This window comes from Lytechinus variegatus, chromosome 8 (assembly GCF_018143015.1).
Source record: "Lytechinus variegatus isolate NC3 chromosome 8, Lvar_3.0, whole genome shotgun sequence".
Lineage (NCBI taxonomy): Eukaryota > Metazoa > Echinodermata > Echinoidea > Temnopleuroida > Toxopneustidae > Lytechinus > Lytechinus variegatus.
Window position 1 is genome coordinate 33,700,679 of NC_054747.1, and position 14,832 is coordinate 33,715,510.

Genomic DNA, 14,832 nt, shown 5'->3' on the forward strand with positions numbered 1-14,832 from the left:
AAAATTGTCAATAGAAGCTATAGAAGCTTAAACGTGCCACGCAGGTGGTCATCTGGTCATTTTTGTAAGGGATGTAGATATAACTAGATGATAAGGTGGTTTCAAACCGCCTCGATCACAAGAATCCCCGTTAAATTATGAGAACTTTTTTAGGCTAAAAAATACCAATTAATTATTCCTGCATTCCACCCCGAAACATACCCTTCGGGATAAGTTCCTGAAGTTACGAGCATGCGCAGTATGGTCTGATAAGCAGGCAAGGCGCGAGATTCACAATCACTAGCCCAGCAACCACCCACGACGCCCGCGCCCAACAACACGCTCGGCTAAAAGTTCCTGTAAATTGCTTTCACATCGCCAAAATCCCTGGTATTTTCTGATCAGGGTTAATTTCTCGATCAGAGAAGACCTGGAACTGACGAACTTCGAGGCGGTCTGAAACCACCTAATGTGAACAGCTGGGTGGAACTTTTAAGCTTCCATATGAAACATTATTTTGAAACAAAACAAAACAATCTTTTGATATAAATACAGCACAAAAGCTAAATGGCACTGAATAAGAATTCTGTAAAAGATCTTCATTTTTTATTCAAAGTACAAAACAAGTTCATTGTAGCAAAAATTTTAATAATTGGCACATACAGGATGAATTGGATGGAAAAACTCAAGTGATGAAAATACATGAAAAGTACATTTTTTAGAGTAAATATCCTTTAACTAATGCATCTACAAAAAGAGGATACAAAATATGGATAAATGCTGGCAAGATAAACAAAAAATGTAGAGAGCATGAAAATAAACTTATCTTACTGAAAGGATACTAACAACTATACACAATAAAAGATAACACCCCCCCCTTACAAAAATCTCATCTTTTATAGATGATGAATAAATACATGTACATCTCATTAATAACGACTAAAAGGATTTTCTCTATTCCTTTTTTTTCTTTCACTTTTTCTTCTTCCATTTCCTTTTAAAATGCTGAATATACTGGTATATAATAAGTAAAATTCATTCATTATATAGTTCATTTGCAATTCTCGGGACATAATTAGGGGACAATGGATGACGCTAACAATAGATCAAATGTACAGTTCATTTTATACATATACTTGTATAATTCATGATGTGTTTCACTTATCTGGCAAGATACATTGGCCCGTATTCTGAAGTCAGGTTTAAGTTAAACTCTGGCCTAAAGTTGTTTTTAACTATGGATAGCCAATCATGGCATAAATCTCAAACAGTACTAGCTCATTTGACTCTCAAATCATTCTAATTTGTCTGTGTGCGATAAATAAGACAGTCATCTTCACCATTAAAGTGTTATGAAAGATCACAGTAAACATTTTGTCGAAGTATTTTGAAATTTTTCGCTTCGCATAATTTTAGCACAGGGTTAGATCGTGGCCTATGTTAAACCTGACTTCAGAATACGGGCCATTATATCTTGCCTAAGTGTCAAACACAATTTCCAAACATCCTATTTAATGAAAAATATATTCTAATCATGTCAATGCAGATGATGGTATATACTACCATGTTAGAGGAAAACATATAATCTTCAAGACGGCACATTAGTCAGAACAAGAAACCTGCCTCCTTGTATACATGTGCACCAAATACGTAATCTTATTTTTATCAAATAAAGAATGACTAACGCAATGTAAGCAAGAGAACATGGGAACCATTATCCTTTGAAGAAAATGGAAATGGATTGGACATATTCTTAGAATGGATACCCAGAATATCACTTGCATAGCTCTCCACTGGACACCTGAAGGGAGAAGAAAGAGGCCACATGGCGCAGAACAGTCGAGAAAGGACTGACAAACCTAAAGCATACATGGGTATTATACAGATTGTAGCCAAGGGGCGACAGAAGTGGAGGACATTTGTTGCCGCCCTACATGCCAATGGAGGCAAAAGTAAGTAAGCAAGTAATCTATTTTGAAGGTACAATAATACCGAAGAACAGCAGTATTCATGTCATTAATTCATAAAGTAAATAGCCTGTACGTTCTGCATGACAACATTCACCTATCTTTGCATCAGTCAGTCGTAGCTCAAAACGTGATCTGTGAACATTACCTGATCATTTGACAACTAGTAATTGCAGGGAGCAATATCGCCATGTCACAGACTTCAAAGCTAAAAATACTGTTATAGCAATATCTTACGGTTCTACTGTAATAACAAATACTAGCAAGCTAATATCTTTGCAGCCGTATAGTTTTTGCTAATTTTGGCAGCCAAACTTTGCCAAATTTTCCACATCTCAAAAAAAAAATCATGGAAACTTCAGAATACACCGCATAGTCAACTCATATATATATCTGTATGCTACTATATTTTACTCATACAATACATAGATGAAGAACACTAGATAGCTATACATTCTTATGCAAATACAGATTTGAAAGAATGCTAAAGCAGCAACACTCCACATAGAATATCATCTAATGAAATTATGAAAAATGATAAAGAAAGAATGAAAGCATGTATAAGGGGGGAGGACTGAACAGAAATTTAAAGCATACTACAAGCCAACGACCAGTAGGCACCCATTACACATAATTTTCTCACATGGTAAATTTGCAATCCAATGGTATCTTCCCTGAAAATAAAATCCTTTATTCTGATTGGTTCATTATCGTTACCATGGTGACGATACTGAACCAATCAGAATGAAGGATTTTAAAAGTAACTTTTCTGCAACAGTGCCCTTACGGCAAGTTTATGAAGTTTTAAGTGATCTATTTGTGGACATTCACCGTTCATAAGCTTGCAAACACTCGTGAACCCATTATGCACTTTTTCCTGACAAAGCAATGGCTAGGGTCTTTAGAAAATGCATCGTGCCCCAAAGAGATGAACTAGCCACCAGCTGGTTGCTATTGAGCTGGTTACTAGCTTATAGCATGCTTAAATTTCTGGAAGGGGGAAAGGGGGGTGGGTAGAAAGACAAAGGAAAAATAAACAATGGTATAAAAATTACATACCGGTAATAATTATGTAATATTCCCACAATGCAGGTGTGTACATGCGTACACAGACCTAAGTGCTGTACACGAAGCCAGGTAACAATAACATTGAACACCTATCCTACATAAAAATCCATTTTTAAGTTACACATTTGGTACAGACTTCAAATGCCATGGCTAAACACTTATTACAACAAAATAATGGACATTGTTTTCATCATTCAGTCCTTTGAACTAAGTTATCTAAAACCAAACAGGCCAAGCGTTTCTTCCTTCTCTTTCTTGTGACTTTGACCCTCAGCTACAGGGATTTTGGTCTGTTTTCTTGTGACTTTAACCCATTACCTACTGGAAACGGATGGTCCCAGTACAATGCAATAGAAATCCTAAAATTTAGTACTCCATAGGTTAACCTTTAATAAATCATCCTATGATAAAAATGTTGGAATAGGAATGACAAAGACTGTGCCTTATTTTGGTCTAGTACATACATGTCTTTGGTTCTGTATAAAGTACAAGAAGCTTTCAGCATAAAAAAGTTAATTACATGTATAGGAATGTTGACATATAATACAATACATAAGGTTGCTTATACTTGAACACATTAATAAATTCTATCGTACATTTCAAGGCAATTTAGGAAGACTCGAAGGCCAACTTCCTTTCACACTCAAGTGGGCACTCCTGTCAGCAGGTACATGTAACAATCTATACTGTGTGCACAGAAATGTTGTAAGACTAACAATATGCTGAGAGAGAGACCCTGTAACAACCAAGGGCCCGTTTCATAAAGAGTTACAACTGTTGTAACTTTGTCATTATGGCATCTACCATGTAACCTTGATTATGATTGGCTGCTGAGCCCTATTGCCATGGTAGTTGCCATTATGGTAAAGTTACAACAGTTGCAAGTCCTCTATAAAACGGGCCCCTGTGATGTCACAGCAATGCCTTTATTCACAAAATGTTATTTACATCTTGAATCAACGTTTGACATGACAATCTAAAAGATGTGAATGGGCCTACCGTTGGTGCTAACAGGGTTTCTGTGCAGCCAGAATTGATCTGAGCCCATATTGACAAACTTTCAATGAGCCTCGTTACCAACTAAATCTGTACTGCTATGTAATCAGTTGGTACCTCGATTGGCAAGGTTTATTAAACTTTCTGCATTGGTAAGATCAAGGCCGTTTGGCAAGACTGGAGTGAAATAAACTAGAAAGTATAAGGATTTTCTTGAGATACTGATGTCTCATGCTATGCAAAAAAAAACAATGGGACAAAAACAAATCCTTGGCATACTCCACCTTTCACTCTTCTGTTCTAATTACATTACTATAAAATGGTTTTAAGACCAAGGGGGTGATCCAATGATCAACCTTTTTTCTCTCTACAGAGTAGAACTTAAAGCGTATGATAAAAATCAAACCTTTTGGCAAGATTTATGTCGAACCATCAATGTATTTATTTGTCCTGATCAGAACTTTATCCATATAACAAAAGGAGAAAACAACCTTTATGAATGAAAGAGCACATCACAATGGATAACTGAATCCTTCGTACTGATTGAAAACAGCTTACATGCAGATCGGCTCCTTTTGGCAATATCAATATGAAAAAAACAAGACAGAGGCAAAACAACATCCTTGTGGGACTACACCAGGTAACCTTCTTCACTACCTACTTGGCTTGGGGCAGCAGAGCCCCCTTTAGGTAGGGGTACAAAATTGCCCAGGCTGCTTGGGACTGGGCTCGGGGCTGTAGGGGGCTGGATAGCACCGCCGTGGGCCATATACTGGGCCTTCTGCTGACGTCGTAGCATGTCGGCATACTCGCGTTCCTCGTTGTCATCGATCTGGGATTCGGAGAGACCGGTGCTTGGTGGGTTTTCTGTCATGTTAGGAAGATAAGGTGGAATTATAGTTGTGGAATTTAAAATTTTTAACCAGCAGGATTCTGTATTTAACAGATCTGGGAATTGCCAGAAATTCCTTCAGATTATATTTAGGTCATGTTATTTATTCTACGAAAATGACAAAAAATATTGTTTGCCTGTAACCCTACCGACACTATTAAAAGCCCTGACTTTCATTTTTCATTTACATTTGTCAAAAGAGTGAAATAGCTCATGAATGTGCCGATAAACTCCAATGTTTATTAAGCGTTCTCTATTCTTTTTTAATAAAGATGAGAAAGTAGAATATTGTCAATATGGTGAGCACAGGATACTTGTGCCTGAATAACCATCCATCTCCATTTGAACATAGATCTTAAAGCTTTCATATCATATGGTGAATAATAAACAAGTGGAACGCCTCTGGCAATCTTGCCTGCATTACGCGATTCAATATAGCAGCAGTGCTGACTTTGAAAACAGCTATTGAATAATCATTCACAAAAAAAAACATTAATATATAAATAAAATACTATGTCCACTGACCGAAAAAGACCTTTGACCATGATCACATGATCTAAGATGTGTGCAAAAAAATCATTTATACTTGATTACCCTTTTGTCTGAGTTTCATGAACAAGATCCATAAACTTTCTAAGTTATGATGCCAATTCAACATATACCCCCAACATGACCAAAGTTCATTGACCCTAAATGACCTTTGACCTTGGTCACGTGACCTGAAACTCGCACAGGATGTTCAGTGATAATTGATTACACTTATGTCCAAGTTTAATGAACTAGATCCATAAACTTTTAAAGTTATGATGGAAATTCAAAAAATACCACTAACATGCCCAAAGTTCATTGTCCCTAAATGACCTTTGACCTGAAACTTGGGCAGGAAGTTAAGTAATACTTCATTACCCCTATGTGTAAGTTTCATGAAATAAGTTCATACAATTCCTAAGTAATGATGTCATTTCAAAAACTAAACCTTAGGTTTAGATTTGATGTTGACACAGCCGCCTGCCATCGCCGTAGGAAGATCCAATCTACTGAAACGTTTATCTCCTCTGTTACAGCAAACATTCATTTTTTTCTTACCATAAGAATCCCAGCTTTGAGCATAGGAAGGTGGTCTAAGAGTAGAATGCTCATAGTAGCCTGGTCCACCTCGGCTAGTGACCACACGGGGTGAGATAGGAGGCTGTCGGTCATCGTAATGGTCATAGTTTTCAGATCGTCCATCGCTGTAGTCGTCGTAGCGTCGTCTGTCGTAGCTGACATTGTCGTACGAGTAGCGATCGTCATGCTCAGATCGGTGAGACATGTTGTCTGTGTTGGAGTCGCTGTAAGCCGGACTATCAGGGCGCTCACTAAAAATGATAAAGAAGTATCATAAATGGCTTCATGTTCAAACAGTTTCCAATAAAGTTCTACATGAGCTGGACTCAAATTTCACTTACGAATCCTGCTAGATGTTTAAGCTGGTATATTATCTTTTAAATATTCTGAATTGTTTTGAATGGTAAGAAAGAAAGTTGATTTGTATATTGTTAAGTACATGTGTGATACATGTATGTTCTAACACAGCCAATTTTTTTTCAAATGAATTTGTGTTTTTAATACAAGAATCAATAGTTATCTTACCAATACATGAAACAGACAGGGAAAGTTGTTTTAGGAATAACAGAATGGTATTTATATCCATGATATTATACATGTACATACATTACGTCATTTCTACAAATTGCTTTGAAGGTCTGAGCACTAAAGGGCAACTAAAGAAGAAGTAGAACAAATGGTTGAGGAGAATAAGGTGGTCAGATAGGATATACTGAGTAGAGCTAAGTGGAGGGAAGGGGTAAGGGTGATTTTCAGGGATGCCACTTATAATTCATTAGTAAGTCTGAAAGTCATCTGGAATAACCCTTTTCCTACATGAAAAAAAATGTTTTATATGGCCAAAAATATGCTGAATAGGTCTGAATTCTGACTTTACTCTGACAAGGTAAATCCAGCCATTCCATTATCAGGGAATAAACCAGATTTAAATCCTGGATTCTTACCACTAGTTTCACAAGCAAAATATATCTACTCTTACACAAAAGCACAGGTATTACTTACACTGGTTTTACAAGTTCAACTTCATCGGTCTTCTTCTGGATCGATGAAGATTTTGCTGGAAGGAAAAGAACATTAACATCATCAAAGTCAAAGTTTCAAATTCATTAAGGTGCAATCCCATAACAAAGCCATTCCCTAAGAATAGTCAAGTTGAACCTTTTTTTGTACATCCAACCCCACATCATAGCAAATGTACAAACGAATAATTCAAATTTAATATTGCAATAACAAGTAGCTCGGCATTAAGAACAAAACATGGATATGTATGTAATTATTCCACTCTGAGTGAATTAGAATACTACTTTGAGTGTCTGTTTTCAGAAATTTGTTCAAAAATCATATTGGAAACTTGTCAAAGCTATGCAATGGCCACGAGCATATTGGGGCCCTGTTTCATAAATGATTTATCTTATAATTCGCATTACAGAAACATTGGTAACAGGGCTGAGCAGCCAATCAAAATCAAGGTTTCAATGGATGAATAATTGTAAATCTTTGTGAAAAACCCCCCTGATCTATATTCAAGCTCACCTGCCACCTTCTTTCTTGATTCCCTTCTTTTGACAAGACAGCAACAAAGGAATATATTGATGAAAACACAGCTTAGGATGCACAGGAATGAGAAGAGAAGTACCATGTAGAGAGGGATGTTACCAACCAATAAACCTGAGATTGAAACAAAAAGTGAGTGATTGAAAGAATGAGAGAATTTATGCAGATTCATGCAGTTAATGCAGATTTTATGCATCAATTAATCAATTATGGAGTACACATAAAATGGGAAACAATCAACTTATCAAAGCACTTCTCTTTTAGAGGGTGCTGGATGCCACATTTTGGCTATGGATTAAGCTCTAATGAGCCAACAGATTTGAATTAATGTGACAAACCGCCACTTATAATGGGAACCTTTCTCAATAATTAGAATCTGCACAAACAATGGTTTCAAACCATGTATTCAAAGCCATCTTCTGGGCATTTTCACGGTAACTGACATTACACGGCACAATTTTTACACACTTTTCATTGTGTGTATGATTATCGCTTCAACAACAAATTTAAGCAAACTCCCATCATTTGTTGTTTTAGAGATAATCATACCCACACACAGTGTGTAAAATTGTGCCGTGTAACATCAGTTACCGTGAAAATGCCCTTCTGTGAATTCTGTGCTAAACTTATAGATTTCGTTACTCACGTGTTGGAATTTCAACCGGGGGCTCTGTGGGCTTGACTGAAATGAGAAAGAAAAGAAAATGTGTTCAATTTACATTTCAAAATACAAGGAACTATAACAAAAGACATTCTTTCCATGGAATATAAGGAACCCCATCACTGAAAAACCATGAAGCGAGTACATTCAATTTCCCATCACTGCAACCAAAGTTTGAATCTTATTTAATTGATGATTTTATTTATGTACCAATTTTTAATTTGTATACTCATCAATCTATCATGCATTCCTTTTTCTATTTTATGCATTCACATATATGCATCTACCTATTAATTGACTTAATTTAGTACAACAGAGACAGATAAAATAGGAAAACAAAGGATCTTGGAAATACCACCAACTCAGATGGAAAATTCATGGGAGTTCAGGAAGATTTTCACTCCTAATTGCTCAAAAGAGCAATGGAAAGTAAACAAAAAATTCTGGAAAATCATCATTTACTGCAATGTTAAAGCTTATCCAATGATTCAGATTTACGTAACAGTTTGTGAAATGTAGGTCTCTAAAAGGAAATTAACGCAAGGAGTATAATTTGAACCCATGATCCTCTACTTAATCGGCAGGATTCAGAAGTACTAAACCATGACGCCTACTTACTAGTTGTCTTGGCAGACACAATTCCAAGATAATACGGTCCGTCTCCCTGTGCATTGCGCCCTCTCACGGTGAACTCATAGTCAGAGTGGGGGTTGAGGTTGGATACCGTGAATGTTGTTGAAGTAGATGGTGAGACGTCAACGTATTGATACTGCTTCCCGCCTTTCTGGTTGAAGCGGACCTGGAAGGTTTGATCCAATCCACCATCAAAACCTAGAAGGGTGGTAAAGAATGAGCAAAGCAAAAAGGAAAAATTCTATAGATTGTCATTGTGCAGAACTTATTTACCTTTGTTACCTAACTGATACAGTTTTTATTTAGAAGCCTAGGGGCTTGCGTTCAGCTGCGTATTGCCCAAACGCAGACAAACACAGTCTAACGCAACACAATGGAATAAAATCAGCTAATACAAGGTCAATAGGCAACTAAAGCAGAGGTCTTGCATTCTAGCTTGATAATTTGAACCCTTTCCAAAAATATTCACAACTGAAAGCAACCAAAATCAATACATGTGTTACGATACTGCAACAAATAACAGAAGATTTTTAAATATAAAGTTTGAATTTTCCTTTTTTTTATTACAGGAAATAATTATACATAAAATAAAACAAATAATGATCTTACATAAATCTCTTGAAGTGTCCGATGTAAAATCCCGAAGTGATGATGCTATATCCAAGTAATAGTCCAAATGATAAAATCCCAGTTGACTGGCGAAAATTCACAATGATGGCGATAATGAAACTGATGTTGAAGTCCGATGAATAATAAGAGTCACTGCAACGAGTTGAAATGTCCGTGAAGACGATGTTGATGATGATTAACAGTCAATTTCAGTAATCCATGGGTTGAAGCGTGTTCATTGAACAGGTTGATGATGTTGATGATCTCGATGAGAACTGATAATTTCTCAAAATAACTGCAAACAGTTCATTGATGCATAAACTGCTCTGATCTGATCTGGTGAAGTGATCTCATATGATGTGATGTGATCTCCTGCTCTCATATGATGTGATGGTGTGATCAAGTGATCTAATATGATGTGATGATGTGATGATGTCCTTAAAGAAACTGCAGCTATATATACTAAGTTTCAACTAATCTAGAAGCTTCTAAAAAATGTCACCACCATAGAAGGTTCTAACACCTTCTTCCAAAAGAACATTCTCCTATAATGGAGCAGTCAAAAATCCAGAAGACTCTTGAATGACCTCATTGAAATCAACAGTGTCAATAACATAGCTAAGCCTATTGTTCCTAATCTCTATTCAGAAATAACAATACAACTCCTTGGCCTTTAAATAGGCAAGGCCTGCATAATAAAAAGACATTCCTGAATGTTCTTTACAATTCTTGGCCATCCTTAAAGGGAAATAACTAATAGATGAATGTAATTGCTTTTAGAATTCTTTTACAATTATTCTTATATATAACACCTCCCCCACCGGAGAAAAGAAAGCTTTACCGTAGTAAAGGTTTCTTTATGATTATTTTTTTTTCTTTTAACTGTTCAAAGTCATCTTGATAAATCATTTACATTTATCGTGTACAAAAATATAGTACTTAACGAACATGTTAAAATAAATGAACATCAAAAATGTTTTCTTCAAATGACACACTTGGTCAAAATCATGAATAATTTCACTTTTTATACTCTTGATAGAGCATCAGCAATTACATTATTCTTTCCCTTTATGTGTACAATTTTCAAAGGGAATGGTTGGAGCATTAGGCTCCATCTATACAGTCTTTGATTCTTTGTTTTGAATTTCTCCAAAAACACAAGAGGATTGTGATCTGTATAGACTGTAATCTCTCCAGTGGTTAGATACACCTCAAACTGCTGAAGGGCTAGTACGAGACTCAGGGCCTCTTTTTCAATAGTTGAGTATTTCTTCTGAAACCGATTGAGTTTCTTAGAGAAGTAGCACACTGGTTTTTCGATGCCTTCTTCATCTTCTTGGAGCAATACTGCTCCTACTCCAACATCACAAGCATCAATAGCTACTTTGAATGGCTTTGTGAAGTTTGGAGCTGCCAAAATAGGCTCATTCACCAAAATGGCCTTTAATTTCTCAAATGATCTTTGACATTCGTCAGACCAAACATACTTCACTTTTGCCTTCAGCAGGTTTGTCAGAGGACTAACCACTGTACTGAAATTTGGAACAAATTTCCTGTAGAAGCCACTCATACCTAAGAATCTGAGCAATTCTTTCTTAGTTGTGGGAATTGGGAAGTCTAAGATAGCTTGTATCTTGGCTTCTCTTGGTAGCACTTGCCCTTGACCAACCACATGACCAAGATATGTGACCTTTGCCTTGGCAAATTCACTTTTCATCAGATTCACTACTAGATTGGCTTTGTCCAGCCTGTCAAACAGTGCTCTCAAATGATTCAGATGATCATTCCAAGTATCACTGTATACTAGGATGTCGTCTATGTATACGACACAATTGTCAAGTCCGGCAATCACTTGATTTGTCAACCTTTGGAAGGTTGCTGGTGCATTTTTCATTCCAAAAGGCATGACTTTGCATTGAAATAAGCCTTCAGGTGTGACAAAGGCTGATATCTCTTTGGCTCGGTCAGTCAGTGGCACTTGCCAATATCCTTTAAGCAAGTCTATCTTTGTGATATAGGCAGAATTTCCAACCCTATCAATACAATCTTCTAACCTAGGAATTGGATACGAGTCAGTCTTAGTTACTGCATTTACCTTTCGGTAATCAATGCAAAATCTCTGAGAGCCGTCTGGCTTTGGAACCATTACAATGGGAGAACTCCAACTACTCTGACTCGGTTCGATTATGTCATTATCTAACATAAACTGTATTTCCTTATTCACCATTTCCAACTTGCTTGGATTGAGCCTATAAGGATTCTGTTTGATAGGTCTTACATCACCTACGTCTACATCATGTACAGTTAAAGGTGTACGACCTGGTTTGTCTATACATACATTCTCATATTCTCTTAACAGGCCAGATATATCATTTCTTTGATCTTCAGGCAGGTGTTTTAATGCCTCATCCATGTTTCTTAACATCTCTGAGTTAGACAACTTTATACCACATGGTTCGTTCTTAGATACATCTGTATAAGACAATTCATTATCTGTCTTTCCATAACATTCTTCTTCATTTACATTTACATGTTTTTCTTCTTCGACCTGTGTTGTACCTATTGGCTGACTAGCCTCTCGCTCAAAGTATTCTTTTAACATGTTTACATGACAAACTCTTTGAGACTTTCTTCGATCAGGGGTACTGATCACATAGTTGACATCATTCAATTTCTTTTTGACTATGTAGGGACCACTAAACCTAGCTTTCAAGGGCTCACCTTGCAAAGGCAACAACACTAATACTTTGTCTCCAGGCTTGAAACTTCGCTCTTTTGCATTTTTGTCAGCTTGAGCTTTCATTTTCCCCTGCGACTCTTTCAAGTGTTCCTTAGCCACATCACAAGCTTTTGAGAGCCTTTCTCTAAACTTTGACACATAGTCTAGAAGGTTTACATCATCATCCTGAACCATAAACCTCTCTTTGATAAGCTTTAGAGGACCCCTAACCTCATGACCATAGACCAATTCAAATGGACTGAAACCTGTGGACTCATTCGGGGAATCCCTGGTTGCAAACAGTAGGAATGAGATTCCTTTATCCCAGTCATGGGGATAGTCTTCACAATAAGCCCTAATCATGGTCTTCAAAGTCTGATGATAGCGTTCTAACGCTCCTTGGGACTGTGGGTGATAAGCAGAGGACTTGATCTGCTTTATTCCCAACTCCTTCATAACTTGCTGAAATATTCCTGACATGAAATTTGACCCTTGATCAGATTGAATTTCCTTCGGCAGACCGTACCTAGTGAAAAACTGCACTAACGCCTGCACCACTGTCTTCGCAGTGATACTCCTCAAAGGTATCGCCTCTGGAAACCGTGTAGACAAGTCCATAATCGTCAGGAGAAATCTGTGACCCGACCTCGTTCTGGGTAAGGGTCCGACACAATCAACAAGAACCCTAGTAAAAGGTTCATCAAATGCAGGAATGGGTATCAATGGAGCAGGCTTGATAGAAGGCTGTGCCTTACCAATAATCTGACATGTGTGACATGTCTTACAGAAATGCACAACATCTTTGTGCATCTTAGGCCAATAGAAATGCCTCATAATTCTATCTTCTGTCTTCCGAATACCGACATGACCTGCCATAGGTAACTCATGAGCCATTTTCAGAATATCTGTGCGGTAACAAGGAGGAACTACAACCTGGTGAATTATACACCAATCTTCATCAGCTGGTCTCCGGGGAGGTCTCCACTTCCTCATCAAAATGTCATCTTTGACATAAAAGCACTCAGGAACCTTATCAGCCTCAGCCTCAGAACATGCTTTCTGTGACAAGCTTTTTAATTCTGGGTCTGCCTGTTGTGCCTGTACAAGGGAGGATTTACTAAACAAACTATCATTGTTAGCAACAGAGCCTTCAACACTATCCCCATTCAAATCCTTGAAAAAGGTTTCAGCTAACCAGACATCAGTACTCTCCTCTACATCAGCAGATTCCGCATCATCCTTTTCAGCTCTACGAGTCTGAGACCTAGTAACAACACAATCCGGGAAAATCCCTGGAAAATCTTCCTGCAGCAATTCAGTTTCAGCTACCTCAACGGGCTTTTCCGAAACCACTGGAGATGCAACAACTTTATCTCCAGCCAAGTCGTTACCTAACAAGAAATCAACACCTTTCATGGGTAATTCTGGAACGACACCAACAGTCACAGGACCACTAACTAGGTCACACTTTAAGTCAACCTTATGCAAAGGAACCGACATGAAATTTGGGCCAATACCTTGAACTAAGACGTTGGCATTCTCTGAACTCTCCGGAGGAAGAGCCGAATCCCCTGGCACCATCAGGGACTGTGCAGCCCCTGTATCCCTAAGGATCACCACTGACCTACCAGCAGCACCAGTCGAACAAGGGGATACTTCACCATCATGCAAAAAACTTCTAAAAGTTTCATCAACCTGTTTGACTTTATCAGCAAATACCAGAGAAACACTCTCAACATCTTGATTGGGCTCTGATGGAACAAACTCCATCGAGGGAACACTTGTTTGCTTGACAAAACCCATGTCTTTCTTAGTTTTGGTTGGCATTCCAACCAATTTCCAACATGATTCTTTCAAATGTCCCGATTTATGACAATGAGTACAAATTTTGGAACTACGACTCTCAGACCTTTTGGTTGATTCTGTGCCCCCACTAGCCTGATTCTTGTTAGCGTCTTTATCCTTGCTTGCATATTTTCCCTCACTAGGTTTATTGTGGGATTCAAATGACCCTTTACCTTTCTTTTTCCAATAATTCTTGAAAGGAGGCCTATCTCCACTACCTTTATGTGTGACCTCAAATTCATCAGCTACTATGGCTGCTTTACTGACTTCAGTAACTCTATGGTCATCTAAGTGAGATTTAATGCCAAAAGGAAGACTCTTTTTGAATTCTTCTAGGAGGACAACTTCCCTAAGGTGAACAAAGTCTTTGTCAACTTTCAGTGATCTGTACCACTTATCGAACATCATTTCTTGTTCCCTAGCAAATTCAACATACGTCTGGCCTGTTTGTCTTTGCATGTTCCTAAATTTATGTCTGTACGCTTCTGGTACCAACTCATATGCATTGAGAATTGTTTCTTTTACTGTAGCATAGTCACATGATTGCATTTCAGAGAGCGAAGAATAGACTTTTGCAGCCTTTCCAACAAAAACACTTTGAAGGAGAAGAGTCCAGTATTCCTCGGGCCAATTCAGTCTCTTGGCCACTTTTTCAAATGACACAAAATATGTATCAACTCCCTCTTCATCAAATTTTGGCACAAGGCGAATGTTTTTCGCCACATCAAAGACTTGGGGAGATTTATCTTTCGCAGAGTTAGTATTTGCATGAGCTAACTCCATTTCTTTCAATTTTAACTGG

General features: G+C 37.6%; 1 protein-coding gene across 1 annotated transcript in view; it reads right to left on the reverse strand.

The window, feature by feature from the left end:
- Positions 1-4,116: 4,116 nt before the first annotated feature.
- LOC121420398 (nephrin-like) overlaps positions 4,117-14,832 on the reverse strand; it is a 42,813-nt gene continuing 32,097 nt past the window's right edge. The window contains exons 18-23 of the mRNA XM_041615011.1: positions 8,843-9,055; positions 8,210-8,245; positions 7,543-7,677; positions 7,012-7,066; positions 5,989-6,260; positions 4,117-4,877 (exon numbers count right to left, since the gene is read on the reverse strand). Of these exons, the coding sequence (XP_041470945.1) occupies positions 4,642-4,877; positions 5,989-6,260; positions 7,012-7,066; positions 7,543-7,677; positions 8,210-8,245; positions 8,843-9,055 (947 nt within the window). The 3' untranslated portion in view covers positions 4,117-4,641. The remainder of the gene's footprint in view (positions 4,878-5,988; positions 6,261-7,011; positions 7,067-7,542; positions 7,678-8,209; positions 8,246-8,842; positions 9,056-14,832) is intronic.